Here is a 21,412-nt window from a genome sequence, read left to right as displayed (position 1 = left end):
ACTACCACAATATAATCACCAATTTGTCAAGAACATAAACTTTATATTGCGATGACATCATTCCGACTAAAAGCCCAGGCTTGAGGAAAATTCCTCTCAGCTGTTGATAGAATGATGGCCTTTAGGCCAAAGGTCCCCGGTTCAATCCCCGGTATGACCTTGGTGTTTTCCTCAGTTACATTTCCCCAATGACGTCAGTACATTCAGGTTGGACCCACCAACAGTTGTCGTAGTACCTTAACAAGGGAAATGGCACCACTGAACAGAGAATTGCATGTCCAAGCGCACTTGCAATAGTTCTGGTAACTGGTGCCAGAGACAAATGATGTTATCACCTCCAGGGTTGACTCGCAATGATTTTGTGTACATGTTTCTTGGAACATGTGAGTTGTAGTACCAAATGAGCTTTGACACTCGAGGGTCAGATGCGATAGGTTACACTGTCGGAAGAAATCTGAAGGCACAAAGGAATTATATAATCACAATATTTTTATTTGTTTATGAACACAATGAGGACATCAACATGATTAATGAATAATGGTCGTGAAATGAACATGAATTTGTCATGAGCTATTTCATCAGGACATGTGCTTTACATCAGTTACTTTTCATTCTTATGACAGCTCCAGGAAGCTTGTTCAACCATTTGAGCAGACCAATTCACAATCTATGTCTTCTCACAGGTCAAAGTAGGGCTGAAGACACACTCAAACAGGGCTCAAGATTATACCAAATGGAACCCTAACTTTTCTGTGCTTCAATATTCCTGACACTAGCCACCACACCTTTGTCAATAAAGTCTCTTCAATATTGTGGTGGACGTCGACTTCGTCTAGCAGTACCACGTTGACCTCCTTGACCACGTCCCCGTTGTTGCTGGTTGCCGCCGATCCTATGCATGCCGCCCCTCTGTGGACCGATACCTCGCTGTCCTTGGCCCCTCCGAGCCATGGGTTGACCCATCTGGCCCCGACGCTGCTGAGGAGGGATTCCCTGAGGCGGGGTGCTGCGTGCTAATGATGAGATAGGTTGTCCTTGTGGTGGTGGCTGCTGCTGTGGTTGGGAGGCAACCCTCTGTAAAGGTTGGTCCCATACAATCCGTTGGATTCTTGGGCGAGCACCACCTGAAATGAAAGAAGACGATTGATTCATAAGGTTGAAAAAACAGTATTTTCCGGGCAAGTTTTGTTTGCAGTTGGTAAATTTTACCCCAAAACTTTATATGCGCATTACATGTGGTAAATCTACAAGCGGGCTCATGGGTTTGGGATATTACCTTACCACACCAAGGAGAATATCTTACCTTGAATATCATAACTTTCATAGTTTTCACTGTTGTCTCCAGCTTCTGCTGCAAGACTGGCAAAACTTGGCATCGAGTCAGAGGGGCCTGATCCTACTGTACCAATAGCACTGATCGTGGTACCGATCGTACTGATGGCCATCACCTCAGAAACTGCAAGACAAGAAGACAAATATGATCAGATCACCTGGGAAATCAGATGAATATTAAAGTAAATTTCAGGCTTGTTATTGAGAAAGGATATATTTAGATGTGTGCTTTTTCATGCCACTTTAGACAGGAAGTGCCTCACTGTCATCTGTGAGTGAAATGTAAAAGACTTCTACTGGAACAATCTTATCACACTATCAAATATTTTCTCAAGAAAGCTCATCAAAATTCAGATAATTTGCAGAAGAAACACTGATATGCTGAACGTCGGAATGTAGGACAGGCCCCTGCAATGCAGACTACTAACCTTGCGTTGTCTCCCCCGTCTCTTGTGACCGACTTTCAGTAACTGACGGTTGATCAGACCTGAAAATAAGTAAGTCAACTTTAATATCATGATCAAAGTCAAACTTGAATGACAAAACTGGCTTGAAAAATAAGTATTCTAGACCCAAAACAAACTGTTTTCTTGTAAGAATGTCATCAGTAATTAGAGTGCCGATTATGCACAAGGAGAATGGCAAGAAATACCGAGGGTTTTTTAATCATGAATAGGATTGTTCTGGAGGCTAATAAAACAGAGGAAAAAGCAGAAAACATGAGGAGTATTTTCTTACCCTGCTTCCTGGGTAGAGGGAGCCGCCGTCTCTCCATGAATCTGTTGACCATCAGATGATGTGACCACTATATTGGGAGGACCAGAGAGGCTGGACGTTATAGTAACGCGGTTCCCCTCATCATATTGTGACAGGTCCATTTTCGTGTCGTCCATACCCAAGGCTGAAAGACAAATACCAACATATTGTCATCTTTGAAGCTGCAATGGTTCTCCAATTAGAAAATGTTACACCACCACACCAAAAAGAGTGTTTTCCCCCATTTAAGCTCACACATGGTTTTCTGATAATGAGGAGTTTCTTCAGCCTTTTTGTATACGAGAGCCCTCATCCCCAAAAAACCCACCAAGTACAAAAGAAAACAACAAGTGAAATCAAAAAAAGTGAATGATGAGAACTTAAACTGACCTCCTTGGGAAGCTAACTGAGCCAGCTCCGACTGCTGGGCAGCATCCGAACCACTGCCAAAGACAAACCTGGCATTTGGCACGGCAGGTGAACTGACAGCCTCGGCAAACCCATCAGTTCTCTTCGGTAAGCTGAGCGTAGGAGTGCTAGGCACGGTACAGTCGTCACCATCTTCAAATCCACTCCCCTGCGTCTGCAAGTATGAAGTTCAATTCTGAAGACAAGGCAACCTTCTAATGTTTGTGCTGACAATGAAGCATAACTCTTGGCAGGAATTTGAGAAGATTGCCAAAGCCTGACGATGACAAAAGAGTTTTGCTGCATATGGTCGCGGAAGGGCAATAGGTTCAATTCAAGAAAGGTTTAGATAACACAACAAATGCAGAGTTTCTTACTGTAAAAATCTGTTTAACATCGATCACTCAAAATGACAGTACAGCTTCAGGTCATGATAAAGACAAATTTCACTTACACCGAATGAAAATGGTGTCAACTGTGCTCGCCCAGCAGACGGCAGTCTCTCTGCTCTCCCAGCAAGCCTTGGCAATGGCGCAATCTGCCTTACTCCGGTCGTAGACGGCTGTTGGCTGTCGGGGGCACTTGATGTTTGCTGGGACTGGTCACCTTCACCACCAGTGGATCCCACTTGGGCGTCTTCGTTATCATCATCATCTTCTGCAAGATACATTTTTTAAATAAACTGTCATAATAGGAATCTGACACACCTTAGAGATATACCAATCAAACAAATTAAAAGACTGCAGCCTCTAAGAGATGGGTGAACAGAGATTTCCTATTGTTCCCCTTCGATTGGGGGCATAAAATAATCACTTACCAACAATGACTACATCATCACTGTCATCATCATCATCAGCATGTTCTTCCATTTCTTCCTCCCCATCACCATACTCCTCCTCTTCCTCCATACCTTCATCCCCCTACAAGGAAAACATTCAAGTTTAATCAGGAAATTTACAATGGCTGATGAAATGATTGTTGACATTCTCTGTTCTACATGAAGAGGACAGGTGTTCCAGCCTTTTCATCGTCCGTGCAAATGTTACCAATGGATCAAATCCACCCCTCAACATGCAGTGATGGAACAGTCAAGGCACTTGAAGTCCCAAAAGAAGCTTTGCAAAGGTCATAAAACTATATGGAAGGTTGCACACAAATATTTAGAACAGCTTTGGAAGGTGGTAAAATCTTCTCACCTCATACTCTTCTGCACTGATAGCCTCTGGGAAGTCGCCCTCCTCCGCTCCCATATCACCTTCAAACTCCTCCTCATCCAGACTCTCATCACCCTCATCATCATCATCATCAGCATCATCATCATCGTCATCATCCGCGTCCTCATCATCACTCTCAACGATGATCACTTCATCACCGTCGTCCTCTTCCAAGTAATCCAGCGGTTCTATGGTTGCCATCCCTAGTCCATTATCTTGAGCATCATCTTCTTCAACAGCTGCTTCACCAATGTCGTCTGCTCCTTCCAATTGAGCAGCTTCCTCGGCATCTGCTACATTTTCAGATGTGGAGGTAGGTTCAGCTTGATCCTGATGGAGTAAAATACATATATCACTAGACATGATTTTCAGGATGGCTCAGGCCAACCATGTTTCACCACCACAGATATTCGACCTGGGTGGCTAATTTTGACTTCGTTTCTCCCTTGTCTGACCCCATGGAATTAGACACATCCATTCCTGATCTATTCATCCCTTTGAAATATCTACTGCAAAAAAACAAGACTCACAGTTGCAGTTCTCGTCCTCTTGATTTGCTGCGACGGCTCAGGCTCTTCGATTGTCTCTGTGTCCTCACGTGGGCGCTTACTGGTCGAGGGGGTTGGCTCTTGAGGTGACCCCTGGATGGCAGCAATGGGTGGAGCGGCTTCTGTTTGTTCCTCAACCGACTGGCTGACTGTACCTGAGAAGGAATGAAATTTGTCATTCTAACGTAACCTGCAAAGTACCGGTAGCCAGAAGTAAACTGGTGCTTTTGTAGAGATTTCACTTGGTACAATAGACAACCAAGACTGGTCTAATCTCTGACTGTAAGGAGTTAGGTCTCATTGTTTGGTCAGATCTCCCAGTCGACCAGTGCAAACCTGTCCAATTTTGTAGACGACTTATGACCCTAACCATGATTAAATATTCTGTCAAACCGACAGCAATGCAGAGGGAGTTCCAACTGACATTGTAAACCGTCAAATTTTCATCAGCAGTCTATTTTCACAGATTTTGATATTTTGCTGCACTCCTCAGACAAGTTTTCTCAACAAGAAACCCACCTTGCTCCTGTAATGTTGGCATAACGGTGGCAGTAGGTGTAGTTGTGGACGCAATCGCCATAGGTCTGATACTCGCTGTGGCCTTGATGCCAGAACTCCCGGCAACTGGCTGACCAGATGTCGACTGACGGGACGTCACGGGAGAGGGGGTTGATATCGGCTGGATGTTCGCCCTCGGGGTCGACTTCCCTGCGGCTGGCCTGGAAAGTAGAAATGTGACTGGCATCAAGATCAAATCATGAGTCAGAAAATAGGAATCTTTTGTCGTCAAAATGTGGAACACAGAAATCATACAATAATTTGAGAGTCATAAAAAGTCACTGACAATGAGAATTTGTTCCATTGATGAGCACTTCCCAAGTTTGTCAAAACAGCCCCAGCCTTTAAAGCATAAATGCTGATTCAGCAAAAAAAAGAACCAAAAAGATGGGATGGTTTCTGTATGACTTCTGCAAACTTACGCTTGTCTTTCAATAGTTGCAGCCGAGGCTTCTTGTTGAGTGAGCTTCTGCTTCGTGTCCTCTAGTTCTTTATTCAATGACTGAATCTACAACCAAAAGAATAATAATTTCAACCCATATAAAACACAGAAACCAATGCACATATCAGTGCATGTGCATGATGCACTGTCAAAGAATTTCAGACACAAAATGGTTACCATGGTTACTATCAGTCCGGAATTCTTTTGGGGATATATTGTCAGCGATCGGGGCAGAATCAGAGAAAAACAGGTCAAAGTTGGGTCACAGCAAACCAACAGATTTTCTAAGGACAGCCTAAGGTCAGGCTAAGGTAAGCCTGAGGTTATTAGCGATATTTTACCTTTGTTTGTAGGTCTGTATTCTCCTTCTTCAAGTCGTCCAACTGACTACTGAAGTTGGCCGCTTCAGTTTGTTGGACACTCCTTGCAGCTTGGACTTGAGATTCTAGTTCTTTGATCTGAGCCTCGAATTGCGACTTGATGGTTGAGTCACCCTCGTCTGCAATAGATAAAAATGACCATCCACTAACTTGCAAGTCAAAGTAAGTTAAAGGAATAGATGAATTGATGAAGTGACAGCACATTAGTCAAACTCTTCCAGCCAATGCCTACCTGTATTCACCCGAGACTCCAGCTGACTCTTCAAGTCATTATTCTCCCCCGTTAACTTCTCGATCGCTTCTTTCTGTGCAGTGATCCTCTTCTTTGCTGCCTGTAACATACTCAGCATGTCTGACTGTTTCTTCTTCAGCTCTGCTATCTCTTCCTTTATTTTACCATCTTTGCCTTGATTTTCCTCTGCATCCTACAGAAAAAACAAACCAACTATTATACTTTCCCATTCAAAAGAGGCAAGTTTGACCAACATAGGACTTCCTATGTATCGGATGGTGAAAATACACAGGACAACTGTCCATACACCAGGGACTCATAACTTGCTTGACCTTCTGATACAAATGAAATGTACACATTTAAATCTCGACTTTCCAGCAACCAAAGGTGCATGTCTTTCACAGTCTCATTGGCAACAGATCCAGGTCATTTGCCAAAACTCACCTTTTTTAGCTTTTCCATCTCGGCATCTCTCTTAGCAATCTCCGCACCTCGCTTAGAAATCTCGGCCTCTTTATTTGTAACCTCAGCATCCCGCTTAGCAACCTCTTCCTTCTGTGCCTTGACATCATTCTCAAGCTGCTGGACCTTTCCTTGTGTCTCCGTCTTCTCCCTCTCAGCTGCCTGGAGCTTGGCTTTCTCTGCAGCAAGCTCCGACTCCATCGTTTTCATCTTCTCCTGTGCGGCAGTAAGATTATGCTCGACAGCTTTGAGTTGTTCCTCAGTCACGGCAGGCTGGGGAGGTGGTAGTGCTTGTTGTTTGCCTAGCTGTGCTTTCAGAGTCTCCACCTCTTTTTGACAATCTTCTGCTGCCGTTCGGTACTTGCGACCCAACCTCTTCAACTGGAAAATAAATGCTGGAATTTTAGTGAGAGGTACAAAAACTTAGGCAAAGCTTGTCTTCCTGATGTACCTTGCCTGCATGTATGGTGAGTGTCCATAAGAGGCAGACTATATTCATCATTCATGATCACTTCAGATCACTACATTACTCTTACGAACAATTTTATTTCGATGAGATGAAGAGGCCAATGGAACACTCACCATACTCATCATCTTTTTCTCTCACACCAACTAATCACAACCTTTCAAACGATCCATGAAAATAAATCGTGACAACTGACCTGATTAAGAGTCTTAGTGCTCTCATCCATCTTCTTATCCTTATCATCGATTTCAGCTTTCTTGGCATTGATGTCCTTTCTGAAACAACAAAACAGGCCAGGTTAATATAATCAGTCTGAAACTCTCCTTCTAAAGAACTTCAAAGATTTCCTATACAATCCACTCCAGATCACCAGTTTCCCCCCTGAATAAAATCAATACCCAATGGAGGGATGATTCTGGTGGGTACTCACCATGGAGACAGCTTTCATCAACTAGGGGGAAATCACGTACATAAAATCTCCTCAGAAGTGTCTGAGTCATTCTAAATGCACACTGTGACTACATGAAAAACAGTGCAGATGCAAAACTTCTGATATTACTTACACTAATTTTTCTATTTGTTGTTTGTATGATGTCATCTCCGCACTGGAAAAGATATTAGAATATTGGTATATATCAATCAACAATTTGGTACAATTTCTGTGCCATGTCCAGGCATCTTTACTTCTTACCAGCTGTGATAAGTTACAATACTCAGCATGTCCACCTCAACCAGCTGTACTCTGCTGACGCTGTTGGACATTTCTTGATAAATCTACTTACATTTTACTCTCCATCTGTTGCCTAACCGTATTGACTTCATTCTGCTTGGCCTTCAGCGTCGTATTCAGCGTCATATTCGTTCGAGATTGCTCAGCTTTCACACGATGCAACTCCTCCCTGGCCTGAGACAACTGTTTCCTCAACTCCTCCTTCTCTGCTATCAGTTTCTTCCTCTCCTCCGGGTCCGCCTTGTTAGATTGTTCGATCATGTTGCTGACCCGCTGTTTCCAGCGTTCAACTTCCCCTTGTAATGATATCTTTTCCGCCGCCACACCAGTTTTCTGCGCGGTGAGATTACGATTTGTCTCCTTCAAGGACTGGATGTCGTCCTCTAACTTCTGGACCTAGCAGAATGAAGATATCAAATGGAATGACTATTTGAAACCAAAACACTGAAACCAGGACTTGGTTAAACACAAAGAAAGTTGCCACAAGAGTGTGAAGTTACAATGGAGTCGCCGACAATGTCATAGGTCTGCAAAAATAAGAGAGCTCCACCATAAGAAGAAGCTCAAGCAAGTGGTTGACCACAACTCCTCAATGATACGTGCATGACACAAAAATTGTACTTATCTGCTCAAGTCTAGTGTTAGTTCTCTGCATATGAGAGAGAATGACTTACCTTGGCTTCAAACTCTTTCACCTGCTGCATCAAGCGATCCTTCTCCTCCCTCAGCATCTTGTTGCTGTCAGTCAACAGATTCAGATTCTCCACTTTCCTCATCAGTTCTGTGTGCTCTACGGCACTCTGCACGCTCACCTACGATATAGATAACATTTCATCAATTTTCATATCTTCCCAGCACAAACCAGGATTTGGTGATTCAAAACAAATTTCTAACTTGTTTTTAACAACTGGGCCCTGAATCCCAAAGAAAGAGAGAGTGACAGGTCTGGCTACTCATGTTTCTCCCTAACTAACCTGCTTAATCTGTCTCTCCTCCGCTAAATTCTTATTCAGATCTTCGACCTGCTTCTCAAGGAACTCAGATTTCTGGCGCAGTCTGTTACTCTCAGCAGTGGAATATTCAGATTTGGTCTCAGCTATTTCCTTCTCTTTCCTCAAAAACCTGCAAGACAAATAGAATTCAAAATGAGCCAAGTCTGCAGAAATTTGACTTGACAAACTGCGTGGCTGTAGATCAACACATACCTTTTGATACAACATGGCGTGAAACTATGTTTAAAAAAAAAAAAAATTCAAATGGACACGTACCTGTTTTGTATTGCTGTATGATATTCTGTATTGTGTGATACTTTTGAAAATAAAAATTATATAAAAAAAAAAAAAAAAACATGGTGTGAAATTTGTAAATTAGCGAACGAGGGATGATGTCTAACGATGACAAAATAGTCACCTACACCGACACACTTCAGCTTACCTGATCACTTCTAGCAGCTGCTCCGAGTTTTTCTGAGATTCTTCCGTCATCGAGACGTCAAGCGACTGAAGTCTGGACTGCTGGATATTGATCACATCACTGCTCAGCTGAAAGAAAAAGCCACATTATAAACATCTCCTCCATCGTCAGACTCAACATCGAAGGCATCACAACACAGCTTGGTGTTATATAGTGCCTCGCGATTACAACTAATCATCCTTTCTGTTTCAGCCAACAGCAGCTCAGCTTGGAGCAGTTGTCACTTCTTCAAGATCCTCGGCATTCCCACAGTCAACTGGCTGTAAGGCCGTACATGTAATACTGGCTGTATTCTGATCGAGATTTGAACCCAAAATCAGTCGACTAACATTCTTTTACACATCATTGTTTACCTTTTCCATTTGTTGATGGAGCAAATTATTTTGTTCTCGGAGTTCTCGATGTCTGTACTCCAGCTTCTTATGCTCATCTTTCATGACCTTCTCTTGTTCTTGCCAGGCAGTCTGCAGTCAAAAGTAAAAGTAAGTGCTCAAGTGAGTTTAGCAAGGGGCGTCTTGTTCCTCTATTGACTCATTTCACTACAATTAGCAATTAGGGTGACTGGTGACGGTCAGACAACTGGTGTCATGCCATCATGATACAGGGCGCTACCATGCATGTCCTGAATGATGCCATAGAAAGCAATAATCAACTGAATGACATTCAACTTATCATAGCCAACATATTCAATTTGATGAACCAGTGTGACAAACTTACTGTGGACGATTCAAGAGTCATCTTCAGTTTCCTTGCCTCTTCCTGGGAAGCGTTGAGCTGCTCATTAAAACCGGCCAGCTCCTTCCTGACTTGAACGAGTGCCTCCATGTCCGACGCATGATGGATCAATTCCTTTTCATACTTGTCTTGTGCTTCTGCTGCCACCTTTACTTGTGCCTGGCAGTCGGTGCGAGCGTTTTGTTCATTCACGATAGCCTCCTCTCGTCTTTTCACGGCTTCTTCCAATTCGTGTTGGATACTGGCGAGCTGGCGTCGTAATTCAGCATTCTAGAGTTAAAACGATTATGTGTTTTTGACAATAAAATCACATAGTATCAGTCTTGAATCACCATGTGTTCAAACACGATGATTCAGGGATTCAGGAGAAGAAAGGGTTCATGATGTAGACGGTAAATACTCAGTGACACATATAGGCCAAGGATGAAGCTGAACGCGAGGATGCAGATATGAGATGGTTACAGTTGACTTACCAGGTTATGACTCTCTTCTGAGATCCTAATGTTTTCTGCTAGGAGGTCGTGCCGCTCCTTCTCAAGGCCTCCGCCAAGGTTTTTCAAACGTTCGTTTTCTGAAATTTCAATAATTGAAATAAGTCAACTGAAATAGCATCAATATTCTTCAAAGCTTTTCAAATTCCCCTCTTCTTAGATCAGTGCAGCTAGCGGTAGAGTGGCGAACTTGCCAAGTATAGGGTCTGCCTCTGTTGAAAAAAACCCCATCATTTTGCAAAAACTACCTTAGAAGGTAGACAGGTATGAACGCTTTTGGTTCTGAAGGAAGGAAATAAAATCGATGTGAGATTAAATTTGTTTGTACCTTGTTTAATTGCATCCATCCTGGCCTCAAGATTTGTCTTGAATTTATCGCTGACTTCATTTTGTTCCTTCAGCCTCACCTCTATGCTGTCAGATATAGACTTGTACTGGTCGGTGTGCTGCTTGGCACTGGCGAGTTGCTCTTTCAGACTAGATATTTCTGAAGATGCCTGTTCAATTTGGGCCTTGAGATCCTTGATTTCTTCATTTTCTGCCTCGGGGTCCGGGAGCCTGGCATTGGGGTCCTGTTGCTGCAGGACCTGTTGTAGTTTATGCTCTGTTGCCGCCCTCTTTGATTCCGCAGTTGATAACTGAAATGTCACAAATGAAAACATGCATTCGGAGTTGGAGTAGAATAGTACAATATATCTTCCCCTGAGTCTGATCAAGTCTCAACTCATGTTCTCGGGTATCAAATATATATTTTTGCTCAATCTACGAATTCCTACCTCTTGTCCCAAGATATGCACCCTTGCATACGCATCTGTTAGTTCATCCTTGGTCTTGTTATGTGCCTCAGTCTCCCTCGTCAACTTCTGCTCAAGTGTCCCGACGTCTGCCTCCTTCTGCCTGTTGAGTGCCTTGATTTCACCCTCTGCCATAGCAATCTGCCTCCTCAGGGACATTGATTCATTCTCCATCGCCTCCAGTTGGTGCTTTGTTTTCGTTTTCATCTCAAATTCTTGTCGCTCTAAGTTGTTCTGGAATTAACAAATACCAATATTTCAGCATGACATAGCTCACAACTCATTGAAATCCATTTCTGGCAATAGGTCAGACAGTGTTCTCTTGCAGTGCGAACCGATGTATTTGACATTGGAAAACAGGTATTTGTACTTTTCTGGTTTACCTTTTGAGGATCACGGTTGTCAGATATGGTCCCTTACCTGTATAGCATGTAGATTAGCCAGCAAGACATTCTGTGATAGCTGTTCCCGATGCATTGATTCCTTCTCCTGCTGGAGCCGAGCCTCGGTCATCTTGACCATGACCAGTTGAGCTTTAAGGTTCTGACACTGCACGTCAGACTTGGTTAACCTGTCCTGGGACGCCATCAAATCCTGCAAGAAAACGCTCATGAAATCAGCAAAAGTGTCTCAAACATTTACAAATCAGTTTACTTCTGGGACACATCCCCTACTACTCCAAGGCATTGTGGTTCTCGCTACAGCATCGTCACATATTTCAGCAATTTGGGACACTCCTGCCACATCTCTCAGCATAAACCAACCAGACAAACTCTGCCGTTGGGAACCGAGAAATCACTGCATTAATTTCATCATTTTTGGTATCATATAAAAAACCCGCCTAACCTCTCTCAAGGAGTTGATGGATTTCTCATGTTTGACGATCGATGTTGTATATTGTTGGTTCTTGTCTCTCAGTGCAGCAATCTCTTTCTTATAACTCTCACAATTCTTTTGCACGATGTTGAATCTCTCAACGGAATAGTCCAACTGGGATGCCAGCTTGGCATTCTGCACTCGGTGGTCGGACAGTTCTTGCCGAGTTTTGTCTAACTGGTCATTAAGTAATCTGAAATGAAAGGGGTTGGTCTAGCTTTAGTTTAAGGAGGAGTTAATGTTTCTAAGCTCCAAGCAAGGAATTCAAATGACTAAGAATTAATTTCACCCAAAACATTTTTGAAAATCTTATACTGCCGAGAACTGTCGTGTCATACTTTTCATTATTTGCTCTCTCTTTCTTGTAGGTAGCCAACTCCTCCTGTAAGTCCTTGATGGCTGAAGTAGCCTCCTTCAGTCTCTTGTCAGTGGCCGGGCTGTCACTCTGCACAGCTGGCGACGCTGGAGCTCGACGAGCCGGAGTTGATGTCTGGAATGGCGAACTTGGAATCTGAAATTGAAACATGATACTGTTAACCCATTACTGGTCATGAATTTGTGGATATCTTAGTGTTTGCTCTCAACTTGAAGGTGTTATTCTCCAGGAAGATTCCTCCTCAACGGCAGGATGAGTGTATTTACGTGCCACTACAGTCAGGCACCAAATTGGCACTGCCGTATCTATAACTTGGGCTCTCTCTCTCCTACTTACAGGTGTTGTAGATGTCTGGGCCAGCAGAACACGATACATGTCTCTTTGTCGAACAATGCTCTCAACCTGAAGGAAATGATGTATGCAAATCAATACGATATTGAATTTAAGAAGGATATTACCTTGAGAACTGATCATTGAGAAGTATTACATTGTGAACTGAGCATTATTTAGGACACTGTTTGATAGGCATTGTCAATTAACTTGTGACCCAGACCTGCCCAGCTGCAATTTCAATCAATCGTAGCAGGAAGAACACAATAACAGACATATTAGGGCCTACCATTTCAGCTTGTCTGGTCCTGGCAGCTCGGATGTCATTGAGTTCCTCAAGTGCGACATCGAGCTCCTTCTTCAGCTCAGATGTTCTGAAAGAGAACAAGAAAGTGTTTCTATAATTTATCCAGTGAAAAAGACAAGCCGCTTCCAGGATTAACTCTGTCTACCTCATGAGGATCCGCTCTGACTTGGAATTGAAAGCCAGACCTCAGAGGTGATGGATTATAATCTTATGTGGCCATTTCAGTCCAGTTTTCACTGGTAAACAAAAACACTATATGGTTTAATATTGACCGACTTGAAAGTTTCAAGATGTCTCACTTGGCATCCACAGTCATTTTATCCTCTTCTTCCCTCTTCTCACTGAGTTCGCGCACGACCTGCAACAGCTTCTGGTTCTGCTCCTGGAGTTCTTCGATACTTCTGAACGTGACAAGTTTCTCCGTTATCAGGTTGGAAGAACTGGAAACTTCTCCCACGGAGACGTTGGCAACATCTTGGGATGTCGACACGCACGTTCCACGAGCCTCTTCCAACTCTTTGACCAACATTCGCACCTGAATAAATCCATGTAACATACTTTGTTTTAAGTTCTGGAAAATGTTCGCAAAGCTAAAAGTTGGCAAATTTTCGATTGGCTGTAGACTTAATTTCACATTTCACAATTGCTTCAGAAATTTAACGGCAAAAGCTTTGCACTTGAAAGTTCCTGCATTTCAAGTTAATGGATCCAACATGATTTTTAGCTGTAAGAACAGACTTCAGTGAACTATAAGACAGTTTGCCTACCTGTAAACCTAGATCAACTGTTTGTTGTTGAAGTCGCTTGTTGTCCCGGCTAAGGTTTCCTACACGGCGGTGATTTTCATCCAATTCAATTCTCGTCTTTTCGCCCTCCTGAAGATCAGAAAAAGAGGGAATGAAAGCTTTCTGTGGTAATTATGCCTTCAACTCAAATTTTGCTGTCAAAGAACACTTTAACGTTTCATCAATGACAATGGTCCTTATTACTAGAGAAAGTGAAGAAAGCCATAGAATATTTTCAAGAAGATTTTTATACTCAGGGTGTCAGAAAGTAAGTACAAACAAATTATTTGTTCTGCTTAGCCTTACGATCATAGCAGTATCCAGCTGGCTCGTCATCTGGTTGATCGTCTGCATCGCCGCTTCATAATCCTCCCTCTGCTTCTTCATCACCGGCGTCCGCTCCTCAATCTCCTGCAGAATCTGATCAAGATATTGATTTAGGCGACGATTCTCTTCCTTCTCCATCTGCAGTGCATCTGTCGCTTGGACGTACTCGCTGTATATCTGCGTCAGCGTCATCCCTGACTTGAGCAGTTTGCTGGCCGCCGCCGCAGTAGGGGACATGGCCTCTATACCCTCCTCAGAAAGGGGGATGCCACCTAAAATGAAATGATAGTCATGATGATGCTTGCGGATGACAGTGTCAGTGTCCTGCCCAATTTGCTGGCTTCAGTCATTCAGACCCGGACTTAGCCAACATTCAATCTCAGCAAACAATCTCTCCACTCACCTCTCCTCTTGGCTATCGTGATAAGGTCGTTAGCATGCTCCAGCTCCTTCTGTTGCCTAGTGATCGTCTCATCCCTCTCCCTCACTTGTAATCTCCACTCTTCATCCTTCTCATCCGCCTCGGATTCTAATTTCTTCGTCACCTCCGACGATTCATGTACGATTTTCTGTAGTTCTGCAATGGCGTTTAGAAGTTCTTTGACCCTGCTGTCAGACTCCTCAGAAGAAGACTTATACAATGAGACGAGTTTCTTTTGTGACTGCAGCTCCAGTTTGAATTGTTCTTCTGACAGTAGCTGGGCTTCTCTTGCCTGGAAACAAACCAACAGAATGCGTAATGGTTTTAAATCTCACTCACTCTTCGCCACAGTACCGTATTTTCCGGCGTATGACCCGCTACTTTTTGCCCTCAAACAGCCCCAAATAGTGGGGGTGCGGGTAATATAAAGGTGCGGGTCTTGCGTGGATTCTGAGAGGGATAAGCCCCAACCCCAAAGAAAAAAAAGGGGACCAAACTGGTTTCTTGATAAGGATTTATGTCCATCGTTTTCGCATTGTTTTCAACCAATATTTCCGCCATGATCGCATAGTTTGTGATGTCTCCGCTAGGGAAAATAGGCCCTTCACTTCAAAACAAGTTACGGCCATGCTGGAATTGATCCACTTTGGTTAACAATTAAAAAAAACATGGCGGTTCTAGGATGTCAACATCAATGAATGGCTTACTATTTTTGGAAAATGCGGGTCTTGGAGCAGTGCGGGTCATAATCAGGTGCGGGTCTTGCGTGGCTTTAGGTAATGGTCAAAGGGGGTGCGGGTCATATGGCAGTGCGGGGGATAATCCGGAAAATACGGTACTTGAACTAATGGAAAAAAACCTTGTCCCACTCTCTGCAGTACAGACTTTAACAACATCAATCGACGGAGACACTCACCTCGTTAACTTTCTGTATGTAAGCTTCAATTCTCTTGGCCTTCTCCTCATTCTGAGTCCTCAAGTCCTCAACCAGGTTTTGCAGATGTGTGACTTCATCCGTCTTTCCTTCTAACTGACTATTAACCTCCAGGAAGCGACTTGACTGAAAATAAAGATATTCCATCAAAGGATGATTTTACAATTATTAGTAAATAACATGATTACTAACCATTTGTTATTCTTACTTAAAGGGAAAGGACACTAAACATGTGCACAGTTCACCCTAATATGTTAACATTGGAAAAAATCAATTATTGCTTTTGATCATTTTCCCCAAAACTTGGGCCGAAAGCTTACCAGATCTTTCCTCATGTTGAGTAGCTCCTCTGTCTTCGTTGTCAACTCCCCCTCCAGCCATGTGTTCTGCATCTGAAGATGGTCACGCTCTTGTTCCAATTTCTGCTCTCGATGCTGAAATTGGTAAATCAAACACACATCCTGTATTTATATGTCATATCATAGTCACATTTACAAGGCGCCTTTCATTGACAAAGGTCCATCTCCGAGTGCTTGCATCAGTCTCACTAGCTGCGCTTTGAGGTAACAATAAAAAGTGACAGCACTATTCACATGTACATGTACTTGAACTCGAGCAAACAACAGTTCTTACCCCTCTGATTGCTTGACCAAACTAAAGATTCAAGACACTTGGAAAAGAGGCAGGCACCTTAACCACACCCGACTGCTCTTCACAGAGAAATTTTCAGTTTTAAGAAGTAAACAAGCACTGATATAGTACCTTAGTGGAGACCTCCCGGCTTTGAATTTCTTCCAACTTGGCAAGAGCATCAACTTTTGCTGAATTGGCATTGCCAACTTTGTCGGAAATGGTTTTCCATTCCTCTGGAACATAGGGATCAACAGAATTAGTAACCAACAAAACTGTAAGCTTATTCTCAAAGAATTGTATAAAATAAGTAGGGTGGTTCAAGTGATTGCTACATGTGACTTTTAAGTATAATCCTACAGGAAAGATGCATTTTTACCACATGTACCTACAAGCAAACTTATTAGTTGGAAAGCCATGAATCTAGGAATAGAAAAGCAATATGGGTCCTGGCACTTGGTAATATATCTGTGTAACAGTTTCGAATGCAAATGTTACATCAACTTTTTCCTGTTTGGACTGAAAGTTGACAAGGGATTATTGAAATGTTTCCCTCACCGTAGAGTGATTCTGTCTCCTTTGACTTCTTCTCGAGCATCTGCATGAGATCCGTCTTCTCAAGTTCAAGTTGTGTCTTGCTCGTTTCTAGCTGACTCTGTAATGTGAAGTATGTTGAGCTCCATTAAGAGTCTTCATTGAAAGCAGGAATAGAATTGACGAGGTGGGGGGTGGGGGGCTAATTTCAGTTTTCATGACATCAGACAGAAGATAATCCATGTAAGAATTTGCACCTAGGTCAACTCTCCAAAGGTGACGAAATGTAAACCAGTAAACCAGCCGCATGCAAGAAACGATTACAAGGTCGAACGGACAAGAAAATCTGACTTCTTCAATGTAAGTAAATATCTGGTCATCTGTCAATTCAAACAACAATTCAATATGCTTTGGTGAAGGGTACCTTATCAAGGGCGAGTTGGTGAAGTTGTTTTTCTGCTTCTTCAATTCGCTCTTGGGTCGCTTTAAGATTCTCCTCTGAAATCAAAGACAATCTCAAAAGTTTTATCAGTGAAATACCAGGAGAAAGCAACGTCAGACATGGCCAAATAGTTCAACAATCCCGCAGAATATCTAGATCATTTTCTAGAATCCTATCAATCAAGCCTCTTCAGGGTGTCCTGGAGCAACATCTACTGCTCTTATTCATGATCAGGTTACTTACCAAGAGTCGACTTTGCCAATAGCAATTCATGGTTCTTTCTGTGTTCATTTTCATACTGTCCTTTTGATGAGATCACTTGAGCTTCAAGTTCAAAGTATCTTTGCTCTGTATGTAAAGAAAGTAAAGTCTCAGATTATACAATCTTGTCAGATTTAGCAAATGACAGCAAAATCCGGCAATGATGATATTGAGCTCAGTTTAGGGTAACTTGTAGATGACTATACTGTTAATGAGGAAAGCTTACAATAGGCCTTTTAACAGCTACAGATACTCGAAATGGCATGCTACCTAGGGACAGAGTGTACATAATGTACAGAGCTACTACTGTCCCGGCTATTCTGCAGTTAGGCCACTACGGTCTATTTTACACAAAACATAGTCACATGAGACATAGTGCAATTTACGCACCAGAATCAACGCGGAGCTTTTCAGTTGCACCCTTCAGCTCTTCGATTGTGTTCTGCAAACCATCAAGATGACATTTTATCTTGTCTTTCACTTCAGAAGACAGAGTTTGATAGACATTTTCCTCTAAAATGTTCAAAAGCACAGAAACTTGGCCGCCGGAAGCCATCTTTCAGAAATGAACGAAATTGTGTAGAATATATTCTGGACGACTAATGTTAAATGATATAACCCAGGAAAATTTTTGTTATGACTTTTGAACACCCACGTGCCCGATTTTCCCGCAAAAGTGTATTTTTTGTATAAATATTTTTTTCATATAACTCAGCAATCTCCCGGGCGCCGGGCCAAATGTCCAATTTACATGCACCCACTGAAACATTCTCCAAGCATCGTCAACGGTGATCACCGGTGCAAAGCCTGTCTCACTGGTGCAGCAGGGCCAACTCCGCCTACCAACTCAGCCTACCAACTCGGCCTCGGCCCGGACCAACTCGGCCTGGGTAAAAAACCAACTCGGCCTGGGTTATACATTTTTGTTTTTTTTGGTTTAATTTCTTCTTATATGTGAATATCAGTTGCACTCGTTTAGTTGGTATGCCATAGTCTACCTTTCCTGTAAATTTGAAGATAATTCATTGGGCGATACAGGAGAAAATTGAAGGTTTTTCTGCTGATTTCAGAAGGGCCGGGCCGAGTTCGCCGGGGAACGACCTCTCCTGTTAAATGCAGTTCACGACCAAAATATAGACTAGGCATGAGGAGCACTGGAGGTACCTGGAGTGGGCAGGCATTAAAACTTAGCATGCTCAGTGCTGATGTCATCTTAAACTGACGACATATTTTATCGGCAATTAATATGAGACATTAATATACAAGTGACATAAATACTAAAATGTTACACGACTTTCCTTTTAATATAAGTTCTTATCTGCCATCTATAAATCAAAACCTAGTCGTGTAATTCATACTCCCAGTCACTGGAGTGTAGACTGAAGACCTGCCACCTCAGTTCCAACTATAGCCGCAGACGATGAATTCATTCGCATTTCAAACCTTTCTTTCTTATTTGCATGTCATATTTGTATCCTCCGCTAATAGCAGTAATTAGCTGAGCTGGGGGGGGGGGGGGAGGGGGGGGGTTCAAATCCTGCATTCACCTCCTGGAGCATGGTTAACTCTCATTTACCATGGTGAACACTGAATTCACCATGGTGCATCCCTGATCATTAAAATGCCACCTGATCTTTTGTCTTGTCCCGACTAGATGTGACATGATCCAGGTTGTCTTTTCTCCAGGATTCTAGTTTTGTGTAGCTGTCCATCTGACTGAGGAGAGCAGGAGATCAAAGTCACCCTTAATTACATAAAGAGGCTACTCTGGACCAGACGTTTAGGACAGTTATACAAGGTTCTGGTCAATTTAAACGAAAGTCCTTCCTCCCTATATAGCTCCCCTGTTGTGTACATACCAGGTTCTGGGTCATTCCCTCCCTGTAGCTCCCCTGCCGTGGACCATCAGTACTACAAGAAACGAATAGACGACGTACCCACGGGAGGAATGCGGGCCGAATTTGGGTGGTATATAAACAACTTGACTGCATATGTATAGTAAGATAAGCCGCATGATTAAACCAGGTTCATACTTGCTTAGACATGATGAATGACGGATCTGCGGTAGTTGGTTTGGGGTTCCAGCTGTAAATCGTCCCCCGCCCTAAAAACGGGCGATATTTTTGATTTTATTCAAAGTATAGTTCCAATTTCTTAGCTCAGGTGGAGGCACATGACAGTGACGACAACTTTGACGAATGTTTTATCATAATAGTTGAGTTACTGGCATCAGTATTAGTTTTCAGTCATTTCATCCATTATCATGCCATCCTGAGGAAATCAGGGGTTAATGATCGCCGTGAACATTATCGCTCGCAGCTCGTCAGTAGCATGTCCTTCAAAGCTACTAAGAGTAACCACTTTTTGATATATGAAGAAGTTAGGCATGTGCCACAGCAACATGTATGGGATCAATGCTGAGTGATATAAATGGTATTACACAAACCCTTGGGCTGTGCCTAGCCCAAAAGGTGATACAGTGAATCCGGGGGTACAGCTTGGAGAAATCATTTTGTCCGTGTGCTGCGCCTGGGAAAAAAGCAGGCTGAAAAACCCCACACGGATAAGATTTCACCATGGTGAGCATGGTTAACTCTCATTTACCATGGTGAACACTGAATTCACCATGGTGAATCCCTGATCATTAAAATGCGACCTGATTTTTTGTCTTGTCCCGACTAGATGTGACATGATCCAGGTTGTCTTTTCTCCAGGATTCTAGTTTTGTGTAGCTGTCCATCTGACTGAGGAGAGCAGGAGATCAAAGTCACCCTTAATTACATAAGGAGACTACTCTGGACCAGACGTTTAGGACAGTTATACCAGGTTCTGGTCAGTTTAAACGAAAGTCCTTCCTCCCCAGCTCCCTGTTGTGTACATACCAGGTTCTGGGTCATTCCCTCCCTGCAGCTCCCCTGCCGTGGACCCTCGGTACTACAAGAAACGAATAGACGACGTACCCATGGGAGGAATGCGGGCCGAATTTGGGTGGTATATAAACAACTTGACTGCATATGTATAGTAAGATAAGCCGCATGATTAAACCAGGTTCATACTTGCTTAGACATGATGAATGACGGATCTGCGGTGGTTGGTTTGGGGTTCCAGCTGTAAATCGTCCCCCGCCCTAAAAACGGGCGATATTTTTGATTTTATTCAAAGTATAGTTCCAATTTCTTAGCTCAGGTGGAGGCACATGACAGTGACGACAACTTTGACGAATGTTTCATCATAATAGTTGAGTTACTGGCATCAGTATTAGTTTGCAGTCATTTCATCCATTATCATGCCATCCTGAGGAAATCAGGGGTTAATGATCGCCGTGAACATTATCGCTCGCAGCTCGTCAGTAGCATGTCCTTCAAAGCTACTAAGAGTAACCACTTTTTGATATATGAAGAAGTTAGGCATGTACCACAGCAACATGTATGGGATCAATGCCGAGTGATATAAATGGTATTACACAAACCCTTGGGCTGTGCCTAGCCCTAAAGGTGATACAGTGAATCAGGGGGTACAGCTTGGAGAAATCATTTTGTCCGTGTGCTGCGCCTGGGAAAAAAGCAGGCTGAAAAACCCCACACGGATAAGATTTCACCATGGTGAGCATGGTTAACTCTCATTTACCATGGTGAACACTGAATTCACCATGGTGAATCCCTGATCATTAAAATGCCACCTGATTTTTTGTCTTGTCCCGACTAGATGTGACATGATCCAGGTTGTCTTTTCTCCAGGATTCTAGTTTTGTGTAGCTGTCCATCTGACTGAGGAGAGCAGGAGATCAAAGTCACCCTTAATTACATAAAGAGACTACCCTGGACCAGACATTTAGGACAGTTATACCAGGTTCTGGTCAGTTTAAACGAAAGTCCTTCCTTCCTAGCTCCCCTGAGCTGTTGTGTACATACCAGGTTCTGGGTCATTCCCTCCCTGTAGCTCCCCTGCCGTGGACCATCGGTACTACAAGAAACGAACAGACGACGTACCCATGGGAGGAATGCGGGCCGAATTTGGGTGGTATATAAACAACTTGACTGCATATGTATAGTAAGATAAGCCGCATGATTAAACCAGGTTCATACTTGCTTCGACATGATGAATGACGGATCTGCGGTGGTTGGTTTGGGGTTCCAGCTGTAAATCGTCCCCCGCCCTAAAAACGGGC

The 21,412-nt window shown here is 43.1% G+C and overlaps 1 protein-coding gene across 1 annotated transcript; it reads right to left on the bottom strand.

The window, feature by feature from the left end:
- Positions 1-471: 471 nt before the first annotated feature.
- LOC135486836 (nucleoprotein TPR-like) lies at positions 472-17,800 on the bottom strand. Its single transcript, XM_064769939.1, has 41 exons — positions 17,635-17,800; positions 17,227-17,331; positions 16,966-17,039; positions 16,566-16,662; positions 16,140-16,243; positions 15,698-15,811; positions 15,360-15,503; positions 14,426-14,735; positions 14,002-14,294; positions 13,678-13,785; positions 13,210-13,445; positions 12,893-12,977; positions 12,610-12,675; positions 12,236-12,408; positions 11,868-12,090; positions 11,442-11,615; positions 11,004-11,255; positions 10,556-10,865; positions 10,210-10,307; positions 9,719-10,006; positions 9,355-9,465; positions 8,963-9,069; positions 8,503-8,650; positions 8,203-8,340; positions 7,581-7,924; positions 7,362-7,403; positions 6,995-7,073; positions 6,315-6,713; positions 5,871-6,063; positions 5,600-5,757; positions 5,239-5,324; positions 4,778-4,977; positions 4,241-4,413; positions 3,693-4,040; positions 3,314-3,416; positions 2,951-3,153; positions 2,479-2,671; positions 2,071-2,233; positions 1,761-1,819; positions 1,304-1,456; positions 472-1,124 (listed from the first exon to the last, which is right to left on the bottom strand). Exons 1-41 carry the CDS (start codon positions 17,798-17,800, stop codon positions 805-807), a joined length of 7,140 nt encoding a protein of 2,379 aa, XP_064626009.1. The 3' UTR covers positions 472-804.
- Positions 17,801-21,412: the final 3,612 nt, after the last annotated feature.

Source organism: Lineus longissimus, chromosome 4 (assembly GCF_910592395.1).
Source record: "Lineus longissimus chromosome 4, tnLinLong1.2, whole genome shotgun sequence".
Lineage (NCBI taxonomy): Eukaryota > Metazoa > Nemertea > Pilidiophora > Heteronemertea > Lineidae > Lineus > Lineus longissimus.
The sequence above is the reverse complement of the archived record's forward strand: the minus strand, read 5'-3'. Positions and strand labels throughout refer to the sequence as shown.

Bases quoted from the DNA above. Each gene is read 5' to 3' on its own strand.
- LOC135486836 (XM_064769939.1), bottom strand. From the start codon at position 17,800: ATGGCTTCCGGCGGCCAAGTTTCTGTGCTTTTGAACATTTTAGAGGAA. The intron at 16,244-16,565 runs GTGAGGGAAACA...CCTATGTTCCAG, and splicing joins GGAGACAGAATCACTCTACG to AGGAATGGAAAACCATTTCC. The intron at 8,651-8,962 runs GTAAGCTGAAGT...TTTGTCTTGCAG, and splicing joins CAGCTGCTAGAAGTGATCAG to GTTTTTGAGGAAAGAGAAGG.